We start from the raw sequence: 16,472 nt of genomic DNA, 5'->3' as shown, positions 1-16,472 counted from the left end.
ATTTGAAGGCGTCCCATACTATGCCTACTGGGGCTGAGTCCTTGTTGAAGGTGAAGAATTTGCGTGTCTCGGATTGGAGGAATTCTATATCTTCTACTGATGTGAGAAATGACCTGTCAAATGACCAAAGTTTCGGGGAAGAAGACTTAGTTCCCCACTCCATTTCCAGCTTCATCGCTGAGTGGTCCGATAGATGAGATGGAATATAATCTACTGAAATAATGGAGTCAACCAAAGATCTACTTGTTAGGATAAAGTCTATTCTTGAGCTGTGTCTGTATTTTAGATTTTTAAAAGAAAAACACTGTTTTTGGCCCTCTCTCAGCCTCCAAATGTCAATGTATCTATATTGTTTTATTAAACCCAATAAACAATTTCTAGATTTGGAGGGAACTTGTTGTCTGCTATTTGTAGACTTATCCAGTAAAGGGTTGATAGTGATATTGAAATCGCCAGTTATTATCACCGGCTCTGGGAAACTCAAGAGGTGTTGGAATAAGGATTCTAGCGCGGAAGGATCATCGCAATTGGGCCCGTAATAACCAGCCAATGTTATAGCCGCCCCTCCTATCTCTACAGCTGTGATGGCCCATCTCCCTCCCTTATCCACTTTTTGTTGAAGAATTTTTAAATTTAAGTTTGAAGATTTTTTTTAAAAAATTGTAACCCCTCGCGTGTTTAGTGATTGAGACGTTGAAATAGAGGAATCTATCCACCTATTTTTCTTCACTAACTCGGATATCTCACTTTCGGTTAAATGTGTCTCCTGGAGTATAATGATCTCGGCATCCACATCCCAAAGGTACTGTATGATTTTGTTAGCTCGAGGTTTGGTGCGGAGACCATTAACATTCCAGGACAAAATCCTAGGCCTGCTCATGTTTCTTAAAATGAAAGTTGATTATCAAGCAAATCAAGCTTACTTGCCCATGGTAAAAAAAGAACGATTGGAAGAAAATAACTACAAAGAGTGTCGACTGGAGCATTATCAATAATGGACATTTTTCTTTTTTTACTACCACCCCCTCCACCCCACCCCCCCCCCCCGTGACCCCCCCCTCCCATGGGAAACCCCTGAACTCACTACCCGGAAAATTCCGGAAGTAAGTGCTCCTAGCTCTCCCCCGACCCCACCTCATGTGTCTCTATTTATTATAATGTGGTAGCTCGCCTTATTATAAATATAACAAGCATGAATGATTATTAAGTGACGATATATACATTTATATATATATATTTTTTTCCCTTTTCTTACTTCTTACTTATAGGTTATGTGCATTTATGAATTGTTTTCCTTTTTATTTCTTTCCTTTTCACAGACCCAAGCTGGAACCCTTTATTGCTCCTGCCTACCACCTAAAGACATTAGAAGCTCGTCAGCTGCCTGTACCGAGCGAATATTGTGCATTTTATTGTCCATCATTATCTTAAGGGATGCGGGAAAGCCCATCTGCACTGTTGCACCTAGTTTGCGAAAGGCATCCATTCTTCTTCCTAGCTCCCACTGTTTTTCTAGAGTGTATCTTGACAGGTCAGAGCGTATTTGGAAATTAAATCCTTTGCCTACTAGCGACTTTTGCTTTAGGGCTAAATTCAGAACGTGCTCCTTGACAGCATAGGTATGAAAATTAACAAGGATTTTCCTTGGCTTGGCCCTTTGTGGATTGTGTCTGAAAGGATCCCTATGGATTCGTTGAATGTCCAAAGCTAGTTCCTCAGGAGTATGGGGGAGGTTAAGAGAGTCTTTTAATAACGTAATTATGTATCTTTTGATATCTGTTCCTTCACTACCTTCAGGAACATTCAAAATACGCAGGTTGCTGCGCCTAGCGTTAGTTTCCAAAACCTCCATTCTTTCTGAGATGGCCAAATCTTCCCTCTTTAACTTTTGTATGTCTTCCTGAGTAACCTTCAGCCCGCATGGATATTTGACCCACAGTTTCTTCCAGGGATTGTGTTCTTATTGACAAATTACAAATCTTTTCATCAAGAGTCTCACAAAAATTCCTTATGTCCCTTTGGTTTGATGCAGACTCTGCAAAACCTTCCTTGATCTCGGCAGACAATGATGCAAACATCTGTTGCAACGAGGCAATTGAAATAGGTACTAGTGTGTAGACTAGTACTCCCTCTTCCCTCTGACATGGTTGAAGATTACTATCCAATAAACTAGGGAACGAATCTGGAACGGAAAGAGGCTCGGGATTTTCTCTATCTTCAGAGGCTTCAGAAGTTAGGTTATTAGGGGGATCTCCATGTTTGCCCGTCGTAGTAGCAAGAACCCCAGTAGAATCTACTGGCCCGGGTTGAACACTGTGTGCTCCTTCAACTTCTCTTAGACCGAGGTGTGCTACTGTTTGTATTGTGGAATCAGAATCAAGTTCTTCCTGTAGTTCTTCCAGTAGCGCCATGTCATCTATGGGATTGGTGGGGTCAATAGGAGCTAAGACTGGGGCTGAGGCTGAGGCAGGGTCTTGCTCAGATGATGCCATAGCCTTTAATCCCGAGTAGTAGTCCTTAGAGGTGTAATCCCTCTGTAGGCGGTCTTGTCCTATTTCCAAAACTTGTGGGACGACCTTAAAATAAGATCGCAGAGAAGGGGTGATTTTAGCGTTGGGTTCTACAAGGAGCTTAGCCTTATTTCATCTCCTTCCTCTCTTTGCTTTAACTTCTGTTGTAAGATATGAAGACGTTCAAGGATTTTAAACTGAGAGATTTAGCTGAGCTTAAAGAGTTGTCAGCTCCCTCTGTCTGCTCGCTAACCAGACCCCCCTCTAAGTTTAGTACCCTCCCCTTGTCCTTCCTTTTACGAGAGGTGCCAGTCCTCGCCGTGCACCTAGCTGCGCTTTTATTTTGTGGCATCAAAAAGAACTACTAAGGTAAATTATATGCCTAATGGTAAAAGCCTTGAGGAGATATTATCGAACAAACCCATAGTGCAACCATTAAGACCCAATACATTCCTTCTTTACATCATTTGTAGGACAAACCAGTGGATGTTTCTTTTACCCGCTTTACGTTTTAAAATTGAACATTCCCTGGAAGGACATTTAAGTAGGAATATTTTGCGACCACCAAGTGTTCAAACTGTCCAGTTTTAATGTGTGAGGTATGTGGTAGACTTGTCTTATCTTATCTTCATTAGGACAACTGATAGTCAGTATATTGACATTGATGCTGATGTGGGTTTTCTTATTATATTTGTTTAACTAGATTACCATATTGGTACCAAATCTGCTACCATAAGGTCTGTTTGGTACTAGCAGGAGGAGATAGAGAGTGAAGTCAGCCTGTCTTCGAATCACCATTCTTACATAACGGTGAGTTGAGAGGTATTTATGACATTTTTTAGAAATGTGACAGGAATACCTGGAGTAAAAGGGATATGCTACAATTCCTTCGGATAAATACTTTTGAAAGAGTTTTGTATTAACTTTTCAGTGGCATTGGCTCTAAGCTGCATGTGAGCTTGAACTGTGTGTGGATACAGTGATGAGTATGTGTGAAATGTATAAAACACTGGTCTGTTTGAATAAAGGTAAGCCATTGGGTTTGTATATGGGTGATTTATTTAAAGGGGATGCTTTGATATCTTTTGAACTGTAGTGTTGCTGTTGTTGTTTAACTAAGTGCCATATCCATATATATATATATATTATCTTCTCTTTATATAGATGTTAGGATCCTTGGACACATTTTTATAAGAAAGCCTGAAGAAGGTGGTTTGGACCAGTTACTACCACTGAAACGCGTTGCCTTTGGTCATTTTGTATCTGTCATGTTTTTCTTGTGATGCTTTCACATATATATGAGAAGTTTTTAATTGTGAATTAAACATTAATGTTGATTGATTATAATGTTGAACTGTGAAAGTCAACCTCGATGTGCTTTACAAAGTAATTTTTAATATTTAATTACGATTGTGCCACACTTTGTTGTTTATATGTTAGTTTGATATAAAATAGCTTTTTTATGCATTCATTCAGTGAATAAAACATTTATATACTACTCTTTGGCATTTTTAACAGTTCATATATGAGTGAGGTGTGATTGAGGTTTGAGTACCGTTGTATGCTATTGAGGAGTCGCAAAGGGAATTTTCTTTGACTTGGTGACAAATTGTACTTACCCAGAACACTGTAGGAGACTGCAAAGGCATTCATAGGAATGCAATTCAGGAAAACACAGTAATAATAGCTTCCCAGCACAAGTTTTCAAAACATATTTTATCACCAACTAGTGCCTACCTGCACTCCCTCTTCAAGGAAACACCTCAAACTTGCATTGTACTAAATGATTTATTCGAGGACGCAATCACCATCCTTTTAAAGCCGGGGAAAACCCTTAAGCATTACTCATCTTATCAATATAGTAACCAAAATAATGGCATATTAACGAGAGAAGGTTAGAACATCCTTGGTCCCATGTGACCAGAACATGTTCATGCCAGGACGCAGCACCAAACACTGCCTTGGGAGACTACGTTTTGTTTTGGCCAGAAGGCATGAATTGGTTAGCCCCCATGCTCTTCTATTGGACCTCGAGAAGGTAGTCTATTTCATAAGCTGGACATTTTTGTTTAAGGTCCTCCAAAAAGGATATGGCCCAGATTCCCGACATAGGTTAGGATCCCTATACTCATCACTAAGGGCACACGTTAATACTTCCCTAGTTAGGAAAAAGTTCCCAATGTGCATTTTTGGATGCCTTAAGTTCATCTGAACATTACTCTTTGACAAAACATGCCTCATGACAGGCTCTTCAATTTCCGATATTCCAGAAGTGGCGTGAGACATAGCGTGATGTGCCCAGTACTTTTTCATTGTACATTTTTTTTGGGGGGGTTGGTGGGGTTTTGGCCTAAATAAAAAGCAAGACATGCAAACCTCAGATTTATTTCCATATGGTGTAAAATAGAAACACTCAGCTCATCCTTTGAAGTAAATTTTCAATGAAAATATTTAAATGGAATAACCTGCATCCTTTATAGAACAGCATTAAACGGATCCAGAGGAAACAACTGTACATGAACCATACCGTTTTAACCCTAAACCTCCCATCACTCAAGACCATATTAAAACCTGTGTCGTTCAATGTCAACCTGTATAGTGTCTGGTAATCCATACCATCCCGATGATCAATCATTAAATTGACCCAGTGCTCAGATTCCTGTCGGACACTCTACACAGCAAGTCATGTTTGAATAACCTGTACATTTTTTTATTTGGTATAACCTAGTAATATTCAGTAATACAGCATACAGTGAAGTGGGCTTACAGGAAGTTGATACTACAGCTTACCATGCAAAATTGCCACAAACAAATCAGTTAGGTTTCAAAATGTTTCACTTAATAGAATAGCAAATACTGAATAATCCAACAAATTACCACTTCAGGAAGATGAAACAAGTTTTTATTTCATTTCAGAACTGAAGAGAAATAGAACAGATTTTCCAAATCATGGAATGTGCAAATAATGCTTACTTTAAAACTTCTGTGTATCCTTTAGCAGCAGCTACATGAAGTGCTGTACCTCCAGATTTTGCATGTCGGACATCGTTTATGTTGCCACTATTGAGCCACTGTCGTGCATCGCGAAGCATGATTCTTTCTTCCTCTTTTCTAGCTGCTTCTACATCAACACCTGAATAAAAGATTGTGAGATTCATTCTTCGTTACTGGCTCTTTGGAAGTCATTAATAATGCAAGTTTAATGTATTCAATAAAATAAAAACTTTAGGTGGTATAGATCGAAAACTTTCAATTACCTACAGATACATACATTTCAACTTGTATGCTATACACAAAAGAAAATCTCAACTAGCAGCAGAGGTTCCCAAGTTAGTAGAACTAGATTCCCTTACGACTTGCCCCGGTCTGATCAGCTAGATGGTATATTATGTCTCAGTTCTTTTATTTGATTAATCTAGGTGTAGTAAGAACAGTCTAAATTACAAATATGAAGCATTATATAATGGCTATTTCATACTTTCAAGAACCAGGAACAGTTTCAAGCCTCTGATATCCTAGAACTGATCAGGTATTCCTCTGGTCAGACTTGCAGTCGACGCAGCTGCAGTTAGCTCATTCACAGGAGTAGGGCTGGAGAGTCGGCTGCGGAAAAGTCACACCATGCTCAATTTCTGGTCCTGAAGCTCACAAATGGCTACGAATCTCAAGGTTTGGCAGAGAATCTATCAGGATGAACCTATAGACATTCAAGAATGAGGGCACACTCAGTATGCAACTTCTCTGAATATCGTGCCCTGTTCATGCTTTCTACGTGCTACTTTATGATCCTGCTGGAATATCTTATAAAAAAAAGCTGCAGTAAATTCTAAGCCAGGGACACTCAGGCACGTCAAGCTCCGATGTTGATTACCTGCAATATTCCTAGGCACAGTCCCTTTAATGTGTTGCAGATGGAGCCCTTGGATAAAAGAGTAGTTGTGTGAGCCAAACTGTATTCAAGAGTTTAAGTCCGTAAACTGAGAGAACAGTTTTTTTACGTTGCTCTTTGCCAGGGCTAGTGGATTGTAGATTAGAAGGAGTTTCAGTAACAATTCCTAGAGCAAATGTAACATGATGTGTCTAAGTGAAACATTTAGTAGGAAAGCAGCACTGCAGTAATTTAATGCTGAAGAGGTTAAGAGAAGCATATCAAAAATGTAAGCTGTGAAGAGGAGCATACGAAAAACACCAGCATATCATTACTGTTCCTAAATTTGTTTGTGAATGATGCTGGCATACCCTGAAAAAGTCCAAATACCCCAAAATCAGTCTGGGGAAGCTTGTGTTTACGTTCAGACGGATCCAGGGCATGGCATTTTGGGATGAACTGTTCCTAATGGTGCAGGGCCAAGGTTGATTTGCACTTGGCTGATTTCTGCCTGAGGTGAGGCATGGTGGGGCATACAAACAATCAACTGGATTGTGGTCCAAAGTAATTACCAGTTGCTGAGATGAATTCAAGCAATTCACGCATCAGTTTTTTGTTTTCCTCCATGTCATACCTTCAGAAGCCATCAACTCACTATCTACTTGAAAGAAGAAACATGACCTTAGACAACTAAATGCTGTAATAAAAATATCCTATCTGGGGGGGCACAGCCAAACCTTCAGCCAAGATGGCCGCTCGCTATTAAAGCTCCAGAGAGATGTGCCCGCATTGGTGCTCATTCTGCCACAATCCTGCTAATGTGAGCCCCCCGCAGCTGCTGCCCTCGAACCCAGTGATATAGCCCTGCCATCCGCACCTCGCCAGCGGAGGCCCATCGACAACAGAGGTCAAGGGCCAGCCTAAGGGCGGGGTCATGGTATATGAGCAACCTGGCACTGTGCTCTAGTGACCGATACAGCTGCCTCATCGCTGCTGTCGAGCCTTGCTTCCCTAGATCGTGTGTCGGGATCAGATTAGTGATCGCTCTCGATTCGCGCCTCTGTTGGGCCTTCCACACCGGAGCCCCCTGGAAGTGAGTTCTTTCCAAGGACAATTTGCAGGATGTTCTCGAAGGCAGCAATATCTCCGTCCTTACCAGTGTGGGCCAAGTGCTATAATTTTTTTTAACTGTGCTGCTTGGAGGACCCTCCGCTACAGATGTTGCTGCAACTTCACCTCCCTCCCTGCCTTGCATCCTTTGACGTGCAACTCGGGGGAGGCTGCACTTTGCGCATGGTGCTCTTGATGCTGTGGTAGCGGCCCCCCTCATCCCGCCTCTGCGATCACACTGCCTGGAGAGGCCACAACCCGAGTCGCAGCACGGCCAGCTGGAACTTCACGCTGATTCCTGTGTGCTGCACACCGGCTTTACTTACCCGGATTGCAGACTTGTTGCCTAAGGCCTCTCACTGCTCCCACTAGGTGGTCAGCCTCTACACTCTGACACTCTGCTTGTCGGCATGCAGCTAATGAACTGAACAGTCTCTTCCTCCATATACATAGCAGAGGAATGGGCCCACTGCTTAATCGGGCACCTCTTATACCAATCTGAGGCACAACCCCCCCCCTCACCCCTAACCCCTGACCCCTACTGAGTGCTCACTACTCTCACTCCACTTTATCTGGCATACCTGCCTTTTCTCCCACTCGACTTTCTATCATTCGGGCTGGACAACTTGCCTATCTGAATCACTGCTCGTGTTGACTGTTGCATTGTACCACCCAGCGCCTACTCCTTACAGCCTGGTCGCTCTGGACCCTGCAGTTATGGGCTGTGGTGGCCTCAAGTAAAAGACGGACCTATGACCCGGCCGCAGCATTAATTGTCCAATACAGAGGATCCCCCTGCTACATTAATCTCTGCAGGCATGGTTGCCATCCTGATGGAACTGTGCAGTGGGTTTCAATACATAGACACCCACAGTGGAGAAGTGTGGCTCAGGGGTTAGAGGCGGCAGACCCGGAATCTGAGATCGGTCCTGGCCAGGGTTCAATTCCCCGCCCCGGCGGGTCTTGGGCTAAAAATTCCACGGACTCGATAATTCTCGTCCCGGTGCCTCCTCGACTCACGGGTTCACACTCTGTGACTCTGGGCAATAGCTTGCTTAATCTCCACAACGGCCCCTCGCGGCGGGATGCCTGACTTTCACCCTGTGGACACCCTGTCGGGACTTCTCACAGGGGAATACCAGGACGGGTTCCCTAGGCAAGCGCCAGGATGCCCTTTGTGGTGACAGGTTGCGCTATATAAGTATACCTACATTTAGATTTACTTGGACTCACTCAGTCACCTGGATTGCATGGGGGAACGCACAAATGCCCGCATGGAGCAGAATGCCAAATTTCAAAAGTGGAAGACGGGGAAGCTAACATCGCAAAATACCTGGGAAAGGAGGAACGCTTATACAACCACAGTGGCAAAAAATGCAGATCTTGAGGACAGGTCCCGGCAAAATAATCTACAAATCATGGGAGTCGCCGAGACAACCAACATAGGCCGCCCAGACATCTTTGTGGAAAATTTGCTGGTGGAACTCTTCAGCCACCCGAGCTTTACAGACACCTTTGTGGTAGAGGGGGCCCATAATTCGTTGGGCCCACTTCTCCCATTGGCGCTACACCTCACCCGATTATACCCCAACTCCTCAACTACCAGGACACAGCGCTCCGTCTTGCCCAAGAAAAAGGCCCCTTGGCCTATCAGGGATCCTCATTGTCCTTATTTCCAGACTTCACACTTGCTGTACAGGAGGCCAGGTGTAAATTCAAGGACTAAAGTATAGTATGCTGTACCCAGTGCGACTTCGAGTTGAACCTGATGGCCTGCAGCATTCCTTCAATTACCCTGCAGAGGTAGCCCAATTTTGCAAACACCACTCTGGAAGAAACTATTAGTCACCGCATACCATGCTGGATTGTCAGCCTGGCAGCTTCGTATGTTGAGAGTCCAAGATCATTGCTACCGGTTGCTGAATCAGGCTGGCCCAGTCAGGCGGCGTGTTCTTAGACTATCAACATATGAAGTTGGCGACTCTTGACCACTCTCATGCTGATGACTCCCCTGGGTGACAGGTATAATCTTCACTCATCCTGTGGTCATGCAAACAATTTTGCAGAACACCAATTGATCTTTCTTTTCTTATATACTGTTCCTTTAAAGCGTGCATACTCCACAAGGCATTGTTACTCCTCTATAGGTGTACACCCTATGTTTGTTGCTATGTTATTTCTTTTGTATGATGAGTATGCGCCAGTCTATGGTAGTACTTGTGTGGGTGGGAATTGTTGTATTGCTTAAGTTAGTTTCGCTGCACATTTAGCCATATCTCATCCTTGTACTGCTCAGGTCGGACATCTACCTATTGTTTCAAATAACGCCAGCATAACCCACCATCCTAGAGACGCTTCAGGGTTGATCCGGTTTTCCTGATCATGGAATATCTGTGGTTTAAATAATCCAAGAAAAGTAAAACATTTTATATCCTACCTTAACAGACCCAATGACAAATTGGCTTTCCTACAGGAGAACAAAGTAAACACAAAGAGATGATGGACGGAGCGCTGAAACGTTTCAGTCACTCACCCCCAGTCACAGATCGTGTTTGAATCCATTGTCATTGTTTAGCTCACTTCACCACCTCAGTTCAAACCAAACTATTTGTAATTCAGTCTTGGCCCTGTGCCTCATGGGAACAGTTTAGCCCGAACTGGCAAGCCAAGTCTTCCCTGAACTAGAAACAAGCATCCTGGGACTGGGTTCGGGGTAACACCCCTCATCAGCCAGGCTAGCTTGAATCCAGTGGCAAAATGAGCAAGGGACCCACGTCCGGCCATACCCTGCCAACTTAGGGTGAACAAAGCAAACTCAAGGAGATGATGGACGGAGCGCTGAAACTTTTCTGAAATCTCCCTTAGTCACAGATCTAGATTGATTCCATCACAGTTCTTAAGCTCAGGTCCCAGGATGCTTGTTTCTGGTTCAGGGATGACTTGGCTTGGCAGTTCGGGCAGGACTGTTCCCATAAGGCACAGTTTCAAGACTGATTTGCATATAGTCGGGACTGAACTGGGGTGGCGAAATGAGCTCCAGAACGATGATGGATTCAACCCAGATCTGTGTCTGGGGGTGAGTGTCTGAAAAGTTTCAGTGCTCCGTCCAGCATCTTCTTGCGTTTCCTACATGAGGCCCACCTATCACCCTGCTAGGAATGCAGGTTTGCGTCCATCTTGCAAATCTTTTTTTTTTCCCATACTATAGTACATGAGTACTCGCAAAGATTTTCCCTGGGGCCACAAATTTGGTCTGTGATGGGACCGAGGGCCGGACTGATAACAGCAAGGTGGGGTGGGACTTCTTTTAAGGTGGGTGTTAGGGAAGCCAGGCGTATACATCTAGTGTTTGACATTGCACAATGTGAAACCAAAAAGTTGAGATTAATCCCGGCTTCTCCTCTCAACCAAACTGTATGATTCAGCTGCAAGCAAAGACCTATTGTGAACAGGAGAATTTCAGTACTGCGTGAAACCACGCCCCCTTTTTCCATTGGCAGGCCTCGTGAAACGGAGGCCTGCCATTGGAAAAAGCTCCTTTTTAGCAGATTTGTCTGCTCTGGATTCCGCCTCTCGAGGACTCCATGACCTGCCTTACGGTAGCACGACAATATTTTCAGACATATTGCCTTGGCAATCATGAGGCAGGTCAGGGAGTCCTGGAGGGGCGGGATTCAGTATCCTGTTTCCTCGGCGGTGGAGCAGGTAGGGGAGAGGCGGTGCTTGTTAAAACAGAACTCAGTGTTTTGTTTTTTTAAGTCGCAGCAGCCTCTACAATGAGAGCCCGAGCCTGTAACTTCGTAGTAAGATCAATTACTTTCAGACCTACCTCGTTGTTCCAGTTTCTGTTCCAGCTCTGGTGGCCTTTGCCCCGTCCCCTTTCACCAGCCGATGCCGGATACAAAAGGGATGACTCCATTCTTGGTCACTGGGAGGGTGAAGGGGCATCGTGGTTTCCTCCGCGCGCACACAGCAGTCGGCGGGGCCGGAGGTGCAGGTGAAAGAGGGCTTCTCTTGCTCACAGGAAATAATGGACCATTCTGAACCTGGCGAAAGTCATTCATGGCTGCGCGTTTCCCCACCGGCGTAGCTAGGGGGGGGGGCGAGGGGGGCGGTCCGCCCCGGGCGGCATCATTTTTAAGGCGGCCGCGGCCCGGCACTGGAGGCCCGTTGCGGCCGCGGCGGCAGTCCTGTCAAGTAAGAGTGACACGAATGCATTTCAGTGTGGTAATCTGCATTACCGCACTAAAATGCATTTTCACGTATAACTACTGTGACTCTGAAAGCACAAACTGTTGTGGACTGCGTGCGCTGTGAAAATGGCTGCCTCACCTCACTCGGCTTCAAAAGTATCACAATTTATTATTGGGAACATTCACCCACGGCACGGCTCTGACGCCTGACGTTTTGAACCTAAGACTAGAATGGCGGTCCCAGTCAGGTTGTGCTTGTACTTTGCAGCACATCCTGCTGCTGGAGCGCGGAGTTGGAGGAAGGTGCCGCCCCTCCCTGCTGGCTGTTTTGCTGGTGGCCCCGCAAATTGAATCATGGCGCCGTTCACAATACTGCTGCAGGTACCTCGCACTGACCCGGGCTGTCGCCTTGCCTGTTGCTCAGTTGTTAATTTACTCCCCGCCGAATTATTGCAGCCGCCCTTACTATTTCTAAACTATAAACTAAATACGGCCTCATTCAGACAAGCTACTGGAGCGTCGAGGACCTGGTATCGCTGACCCTGCAGCTACGTGCAGTTTTACTTCACCTCTCAAACTACGCGAGTACATAATTTACATTTTTCAGTGTTCCCCAACGTTCTGTGCCACCCGGGTTTTTCACGAGACAAATAGTGTGAAGGAGGTTTCAGGCAGGGTAGCTTATTTAGTCCACTATTCAGCCAGGGTTCCACACATACTGGAAAGTTTGTCCCAGGGAGTGCTTTCTTTTGCAGTTTTTTTTTATATGGCGCGAAGGTGACCCGATGGTATAATTGAAGGGTTATTCTTGCGCCATAGTTTCATTACAAGGTCAAGTTCATTAGCTGTTTGGCACGTGGAAATTAAATTATTTTCCCAGAATCACAATATTTTGGGCCGGTTAGTCGAGATTGGAACCTGGCTCCCAGTGCCAAAGTCAGCAGCCATTGATCATTTTTTCATGACCAACGGTTTCCCGGACCCTCATTGGGGTCCACTCGAGTTGGTCGATTCTAGAGCTAATTGCCATCTTTGTGTCAGGGTGCCTCTGCCTTTCCACCATGTAAAGCCTCTAGGTTTTGTCCAGGCCCTCCATGCGTTGCTTCAAGATTCCCCCTCTTGCTTTCACGAGTCTGACTTCCTGTGCCTTTCAGTGCTCCGTTTTTTCAAGTCCATCTCCCACCAGTAACAGGCGGGAGTTGTTCTTGGTGAATAAGCAGCAGCCAAGGATGGGTGGGGGGGCGGGAGAGACTACAGATGAAAACTCCATGCAAACCCTATAGAAATATCTCACATGGACAACAACGGTGCCCCCAAAAGACCAAAAGAGCTGGGAGTGGCGAAAAAAATGAAGGTTTAGCAGTGTATATGAATGAGACTTCCTGAGCTCTGCCAACATCATCAGGGTCCTAGTGTGACATGCATGACTTTTGTATCAGATGTTTCAACCTTTGAGAGGCAGGGCCCTTCCATACAGGACACTCCACCAGTGGCACGGGCCACCGATTTTAATTTCTCTCCATCCACGCAGGTGATCTTTCAGAATGTTATTTCACAGGTGCGCATATACCAGAAGGTTCTCGACCCCTGAAAGAACCGTCAAGTGCAGTTATCCCCGCAGAAAGTGAGGCGTGTTCCGATCTTCCACTTTAAAGACTGAAATACTTGATATTCTCAAAGAACAGGGCAGGGACATTGAATTCATGTTACCTTTCTCATATTTAAATGGATAGTACTCTTACAATGGGTGCTTATGGCTTTGTGGGGCCAGCTTTAAAACATTATAAGCAGAGATCTCTTAGGTTCAAGTCTGTTCCTGGCTGGATTTGGGCAATAGAGAGCATAGGCAGCTGTCGATTCACTTGTCTAAGGTCTCCTCTCACTCTGTGATGACATTTTTACCTGTTGCATTTTTAATTGTTTACATTCATTTTTTTTGCCTCTCATGTCTGTTAGTTGTTACTATAATTTGGTTAGCTTGATTCCATGTTAGTGGCAGCCATGCAAATTGTTAGCATTCCCTTATCTGTTACTAATATATGGGTTACAGTAATTGAATTTGCTTATGTCGCGTCTTATTTTCGTCACGTCCTCGGAAGGCTGAAGATGGGAGGGAGCCAACGTTTTTGGTGTGCTTTCTGGTCTCTTCATTTGCAAGTCAGCTCAGCTGGTTGAGGCCGCCTGCAGAGATCTGGGTGAGGCTTATGGGTCACAGCTTACATTATTATCAGGGAACAAAATGGTTATGTGGTGGTAGTGTTTCTCTAACAGAGAAAACGTCCACACATACAAGTAGTACAGTTCTCAAAGCACGAATACGTGTAATGTAAATTTTATGCAATTATTCATATGAGGTGCACTATTGTCCTGTTATACACCCACCACCGGGGGTGTCAAACTAGCAAAAATTGCTAATATTAAGAACCAAAGAAAAAAACAGGTATGTCAAGCACTCTCAGAATTACGTAGTATTCCAAATGATTATTATTGTCATTCACAAGTTTTAAGGTTAGAGTTCATTGATAGGAAATGGACTTCCAAAATATGGATCCAGACCAGATGTTAGACTTCAAATCTTTATTTGATATACATTAAAGGTATTTCCAGCTTGTCCTGCCGACACGTGTTTCGTCTCATGGAGACTTTTTCAAGGCAAAGGAAATTGCGCATTGATGTTAAAAGACACGAGTCTTCATTCCCAGTATAGATGTAAACGAGTGCTAAGGACACACAGGCAATATGAATCCCAGAAAAAGGTTTTCAGAGGGACTCGATCCCTATAGTCTTGGTCACTAGATCCTATTGGAGTAGGGCATGAAACGTCGTCCAAAGTAATTGTTCAATATTTCTCCCCTCTCACTCTCCCCTCTCACTCTCCCCTCTCACTCTCCCCTCTCACTCTCCCCTCTCACTCTCCCCTCTCACTCTCCCCTCTCACTCCGCTCTCTCTTCCCTCTCTCTGCTCTCTCTTCCCTCTCTCTGCTCTCTCTTCCCTCTCTCTGCTCTCTCTCTGCTCTCTCTCTCCTGTCTAGGCTGCTCTCTGACTGTCTCCAGTGGCCTCTGTCTGTCTCTGGTCACCCCTCCTCACCATCACACACGCTCACATCCACTCACCCTCAAACCCTCACCCACCCTCACACCCCCTCACACCCTCTCACCCTCACCCTCACACCCCCACACCCCCACACCCCTCACCCTCACACCCCCTCACCCCCACACCCCCTCACCCTCACACCCCCACAACCCCACACCCCCACAACCCCACACCCCCACAACCCCACACCCCCACAACCCCACACCCCCCCACACCCTCACACCCCAACCCTTGCACCCCTCACACCCTCATGCCCCCTCACACCCTCTCACCCTCACCCTCACAAACCCTCACACACCCTCACCTCCCTCACCCTCACTCATCCCCACAACCCACACCCCCTCACCCTCACGCCCCCTCATCCTCCCTCACACCCTCAGACCCCCTCACCCTCACTCACCCTCTCACCCATGCTCACCCACCCCTTCACCCCCACCCTCACACGTCTCACCCACCCCTTCACCCCCACCCTCACACGTCTCACCCACCCCTTCACCCCCACCCTCACACGTCTCACCCACCCCTTCACCCCCACCCGTCTCACCCACCCCTTCACCCTCACACACACCCTTACCCTCACAAACCCTCACACACCCTCACCTCCCTCACTCATCCCCACAACCCACACCCCCTCACTCTCACGCCCCCTCACCCAACCTCGCCCCCTCACCCTCTCACACCCCCTCACCCTCTCACACCCCCTCACCCTCACACACCCCCTCACCCTCACACACCCCCTCACCCTCACACACCCCCTCACCCTCACACCCCCTCACTCTCACACACCCTCACTCTCACACACCCTCACTCTCACACACCCTCACTCTCACACACCCTCACTCTCACACACCCTCACTCTCACACACCCTCACTCTCACACACCCTCACTCTCACACACCCTCACTCTCACACACCCTCACTCACACACCCTCACTCTCACACACCCTCACTCTCACACACCCTCACTCTCACACACCCTCACTCTCACACACCCTCACTCTCCCACACCCTCACTCTCACCCTCTCACACCCTCACCCTCTCACACCCTCACCCTCTCACATACCTCTACCACTCTACCGCCCTCACTCTACCACACTACCGCCCTCACTCTACCACACTACCGCCCTCACTCTACCACACTACCGCCCTCACTCTACCACACTACCGCCCTCACTCTACCACACTACCGCCCTCACTCTACCACACTACCGCCCTCACTCTACCTCTCTACCGCCCTCACTCGCTCGCTCTACCGCCCTCACTCGCTCGCTCTACCGCCCTCACTCGCTCGCTCTACCGCCCTCACTCGCTCGCTCTACCGCCCTCACTCGCTCGCTCTACCGCCCTCACTCGCTCGCTCTACCGCCCTCACTCGCTCGCTCTACCGCCCTCACTCGCTCGCTCTACCGCCCTCACTCGCTCGCTCTACCGCCCTCACTCGCTCGCTCTACCGCCCTCACTCGCTCGCTCTACCGCCCTCACTCGCTCGCTCTACCGCCCTCACTACCGCCCTCGCTCGCTCTACCGCCCTCACTGGCTCTACCGCCCTCACTCGCTCTACCGCCCTCACTCGCTCTACCGCCCTCACTCGCTCTACCGCCCTCACTCGCTCGCTCTACCGCCCTCACTCGCTCTACCGCCCTCACTCGCTCTACCGCCCTCACTCGCTCTACCGCCCTCACTCGCTCTACCGCCC

The 16,472-nt window shown here is 46.6% G+C and overlaps 1 protein-coding gene across 1 annotated transcript in view; it reads right to left on the bottom strand.

Annotated features, from left to right (window-relative positions):
- Positions 1-16,472, bottom strand: part of PPP1R12A (protein phosphatase 1 regulatory subunit 12A) — a gene marked incomplete at its 5' end in the record, with an annotated part of 839,509 nt that overhangs the window by 766,596 nt on the left and 56,441 nt on the right. Inside the window, one exon of the mRNA XM_086950257.1 lies at positions 5,484-5,643. Within this exon, the coding sequence (XP_086806383.1) occupies positions 5,484-5,643 (160 nt within the window). The remainder of the gene's footprint in view (positions 1-5,483; positions 5,644-16,472) is intronic.

The sequence above is a fragment of the Lissotriton vulgaris genome, unplaced genomic scaffold (genome assembly GCF_964263255.1).
Source record: "Lissotriton vulgaris unplaced genomic scaffold, aLisVul1.2 SCAFFOLD_867, whole genome shotgun sequence".
NCBI classification, from domain to species: domain Eukaryota; kingdom Metazoa; phylum Chordata; class Amphibia; order Caudata; family Salamandridae; genus Lissotriton; species Lissotriton vulgaris.
Note: the sequence above shows the minus strand (reverse complement) of the source record. Positions and strands in the feature narration are given on the sequence as shown.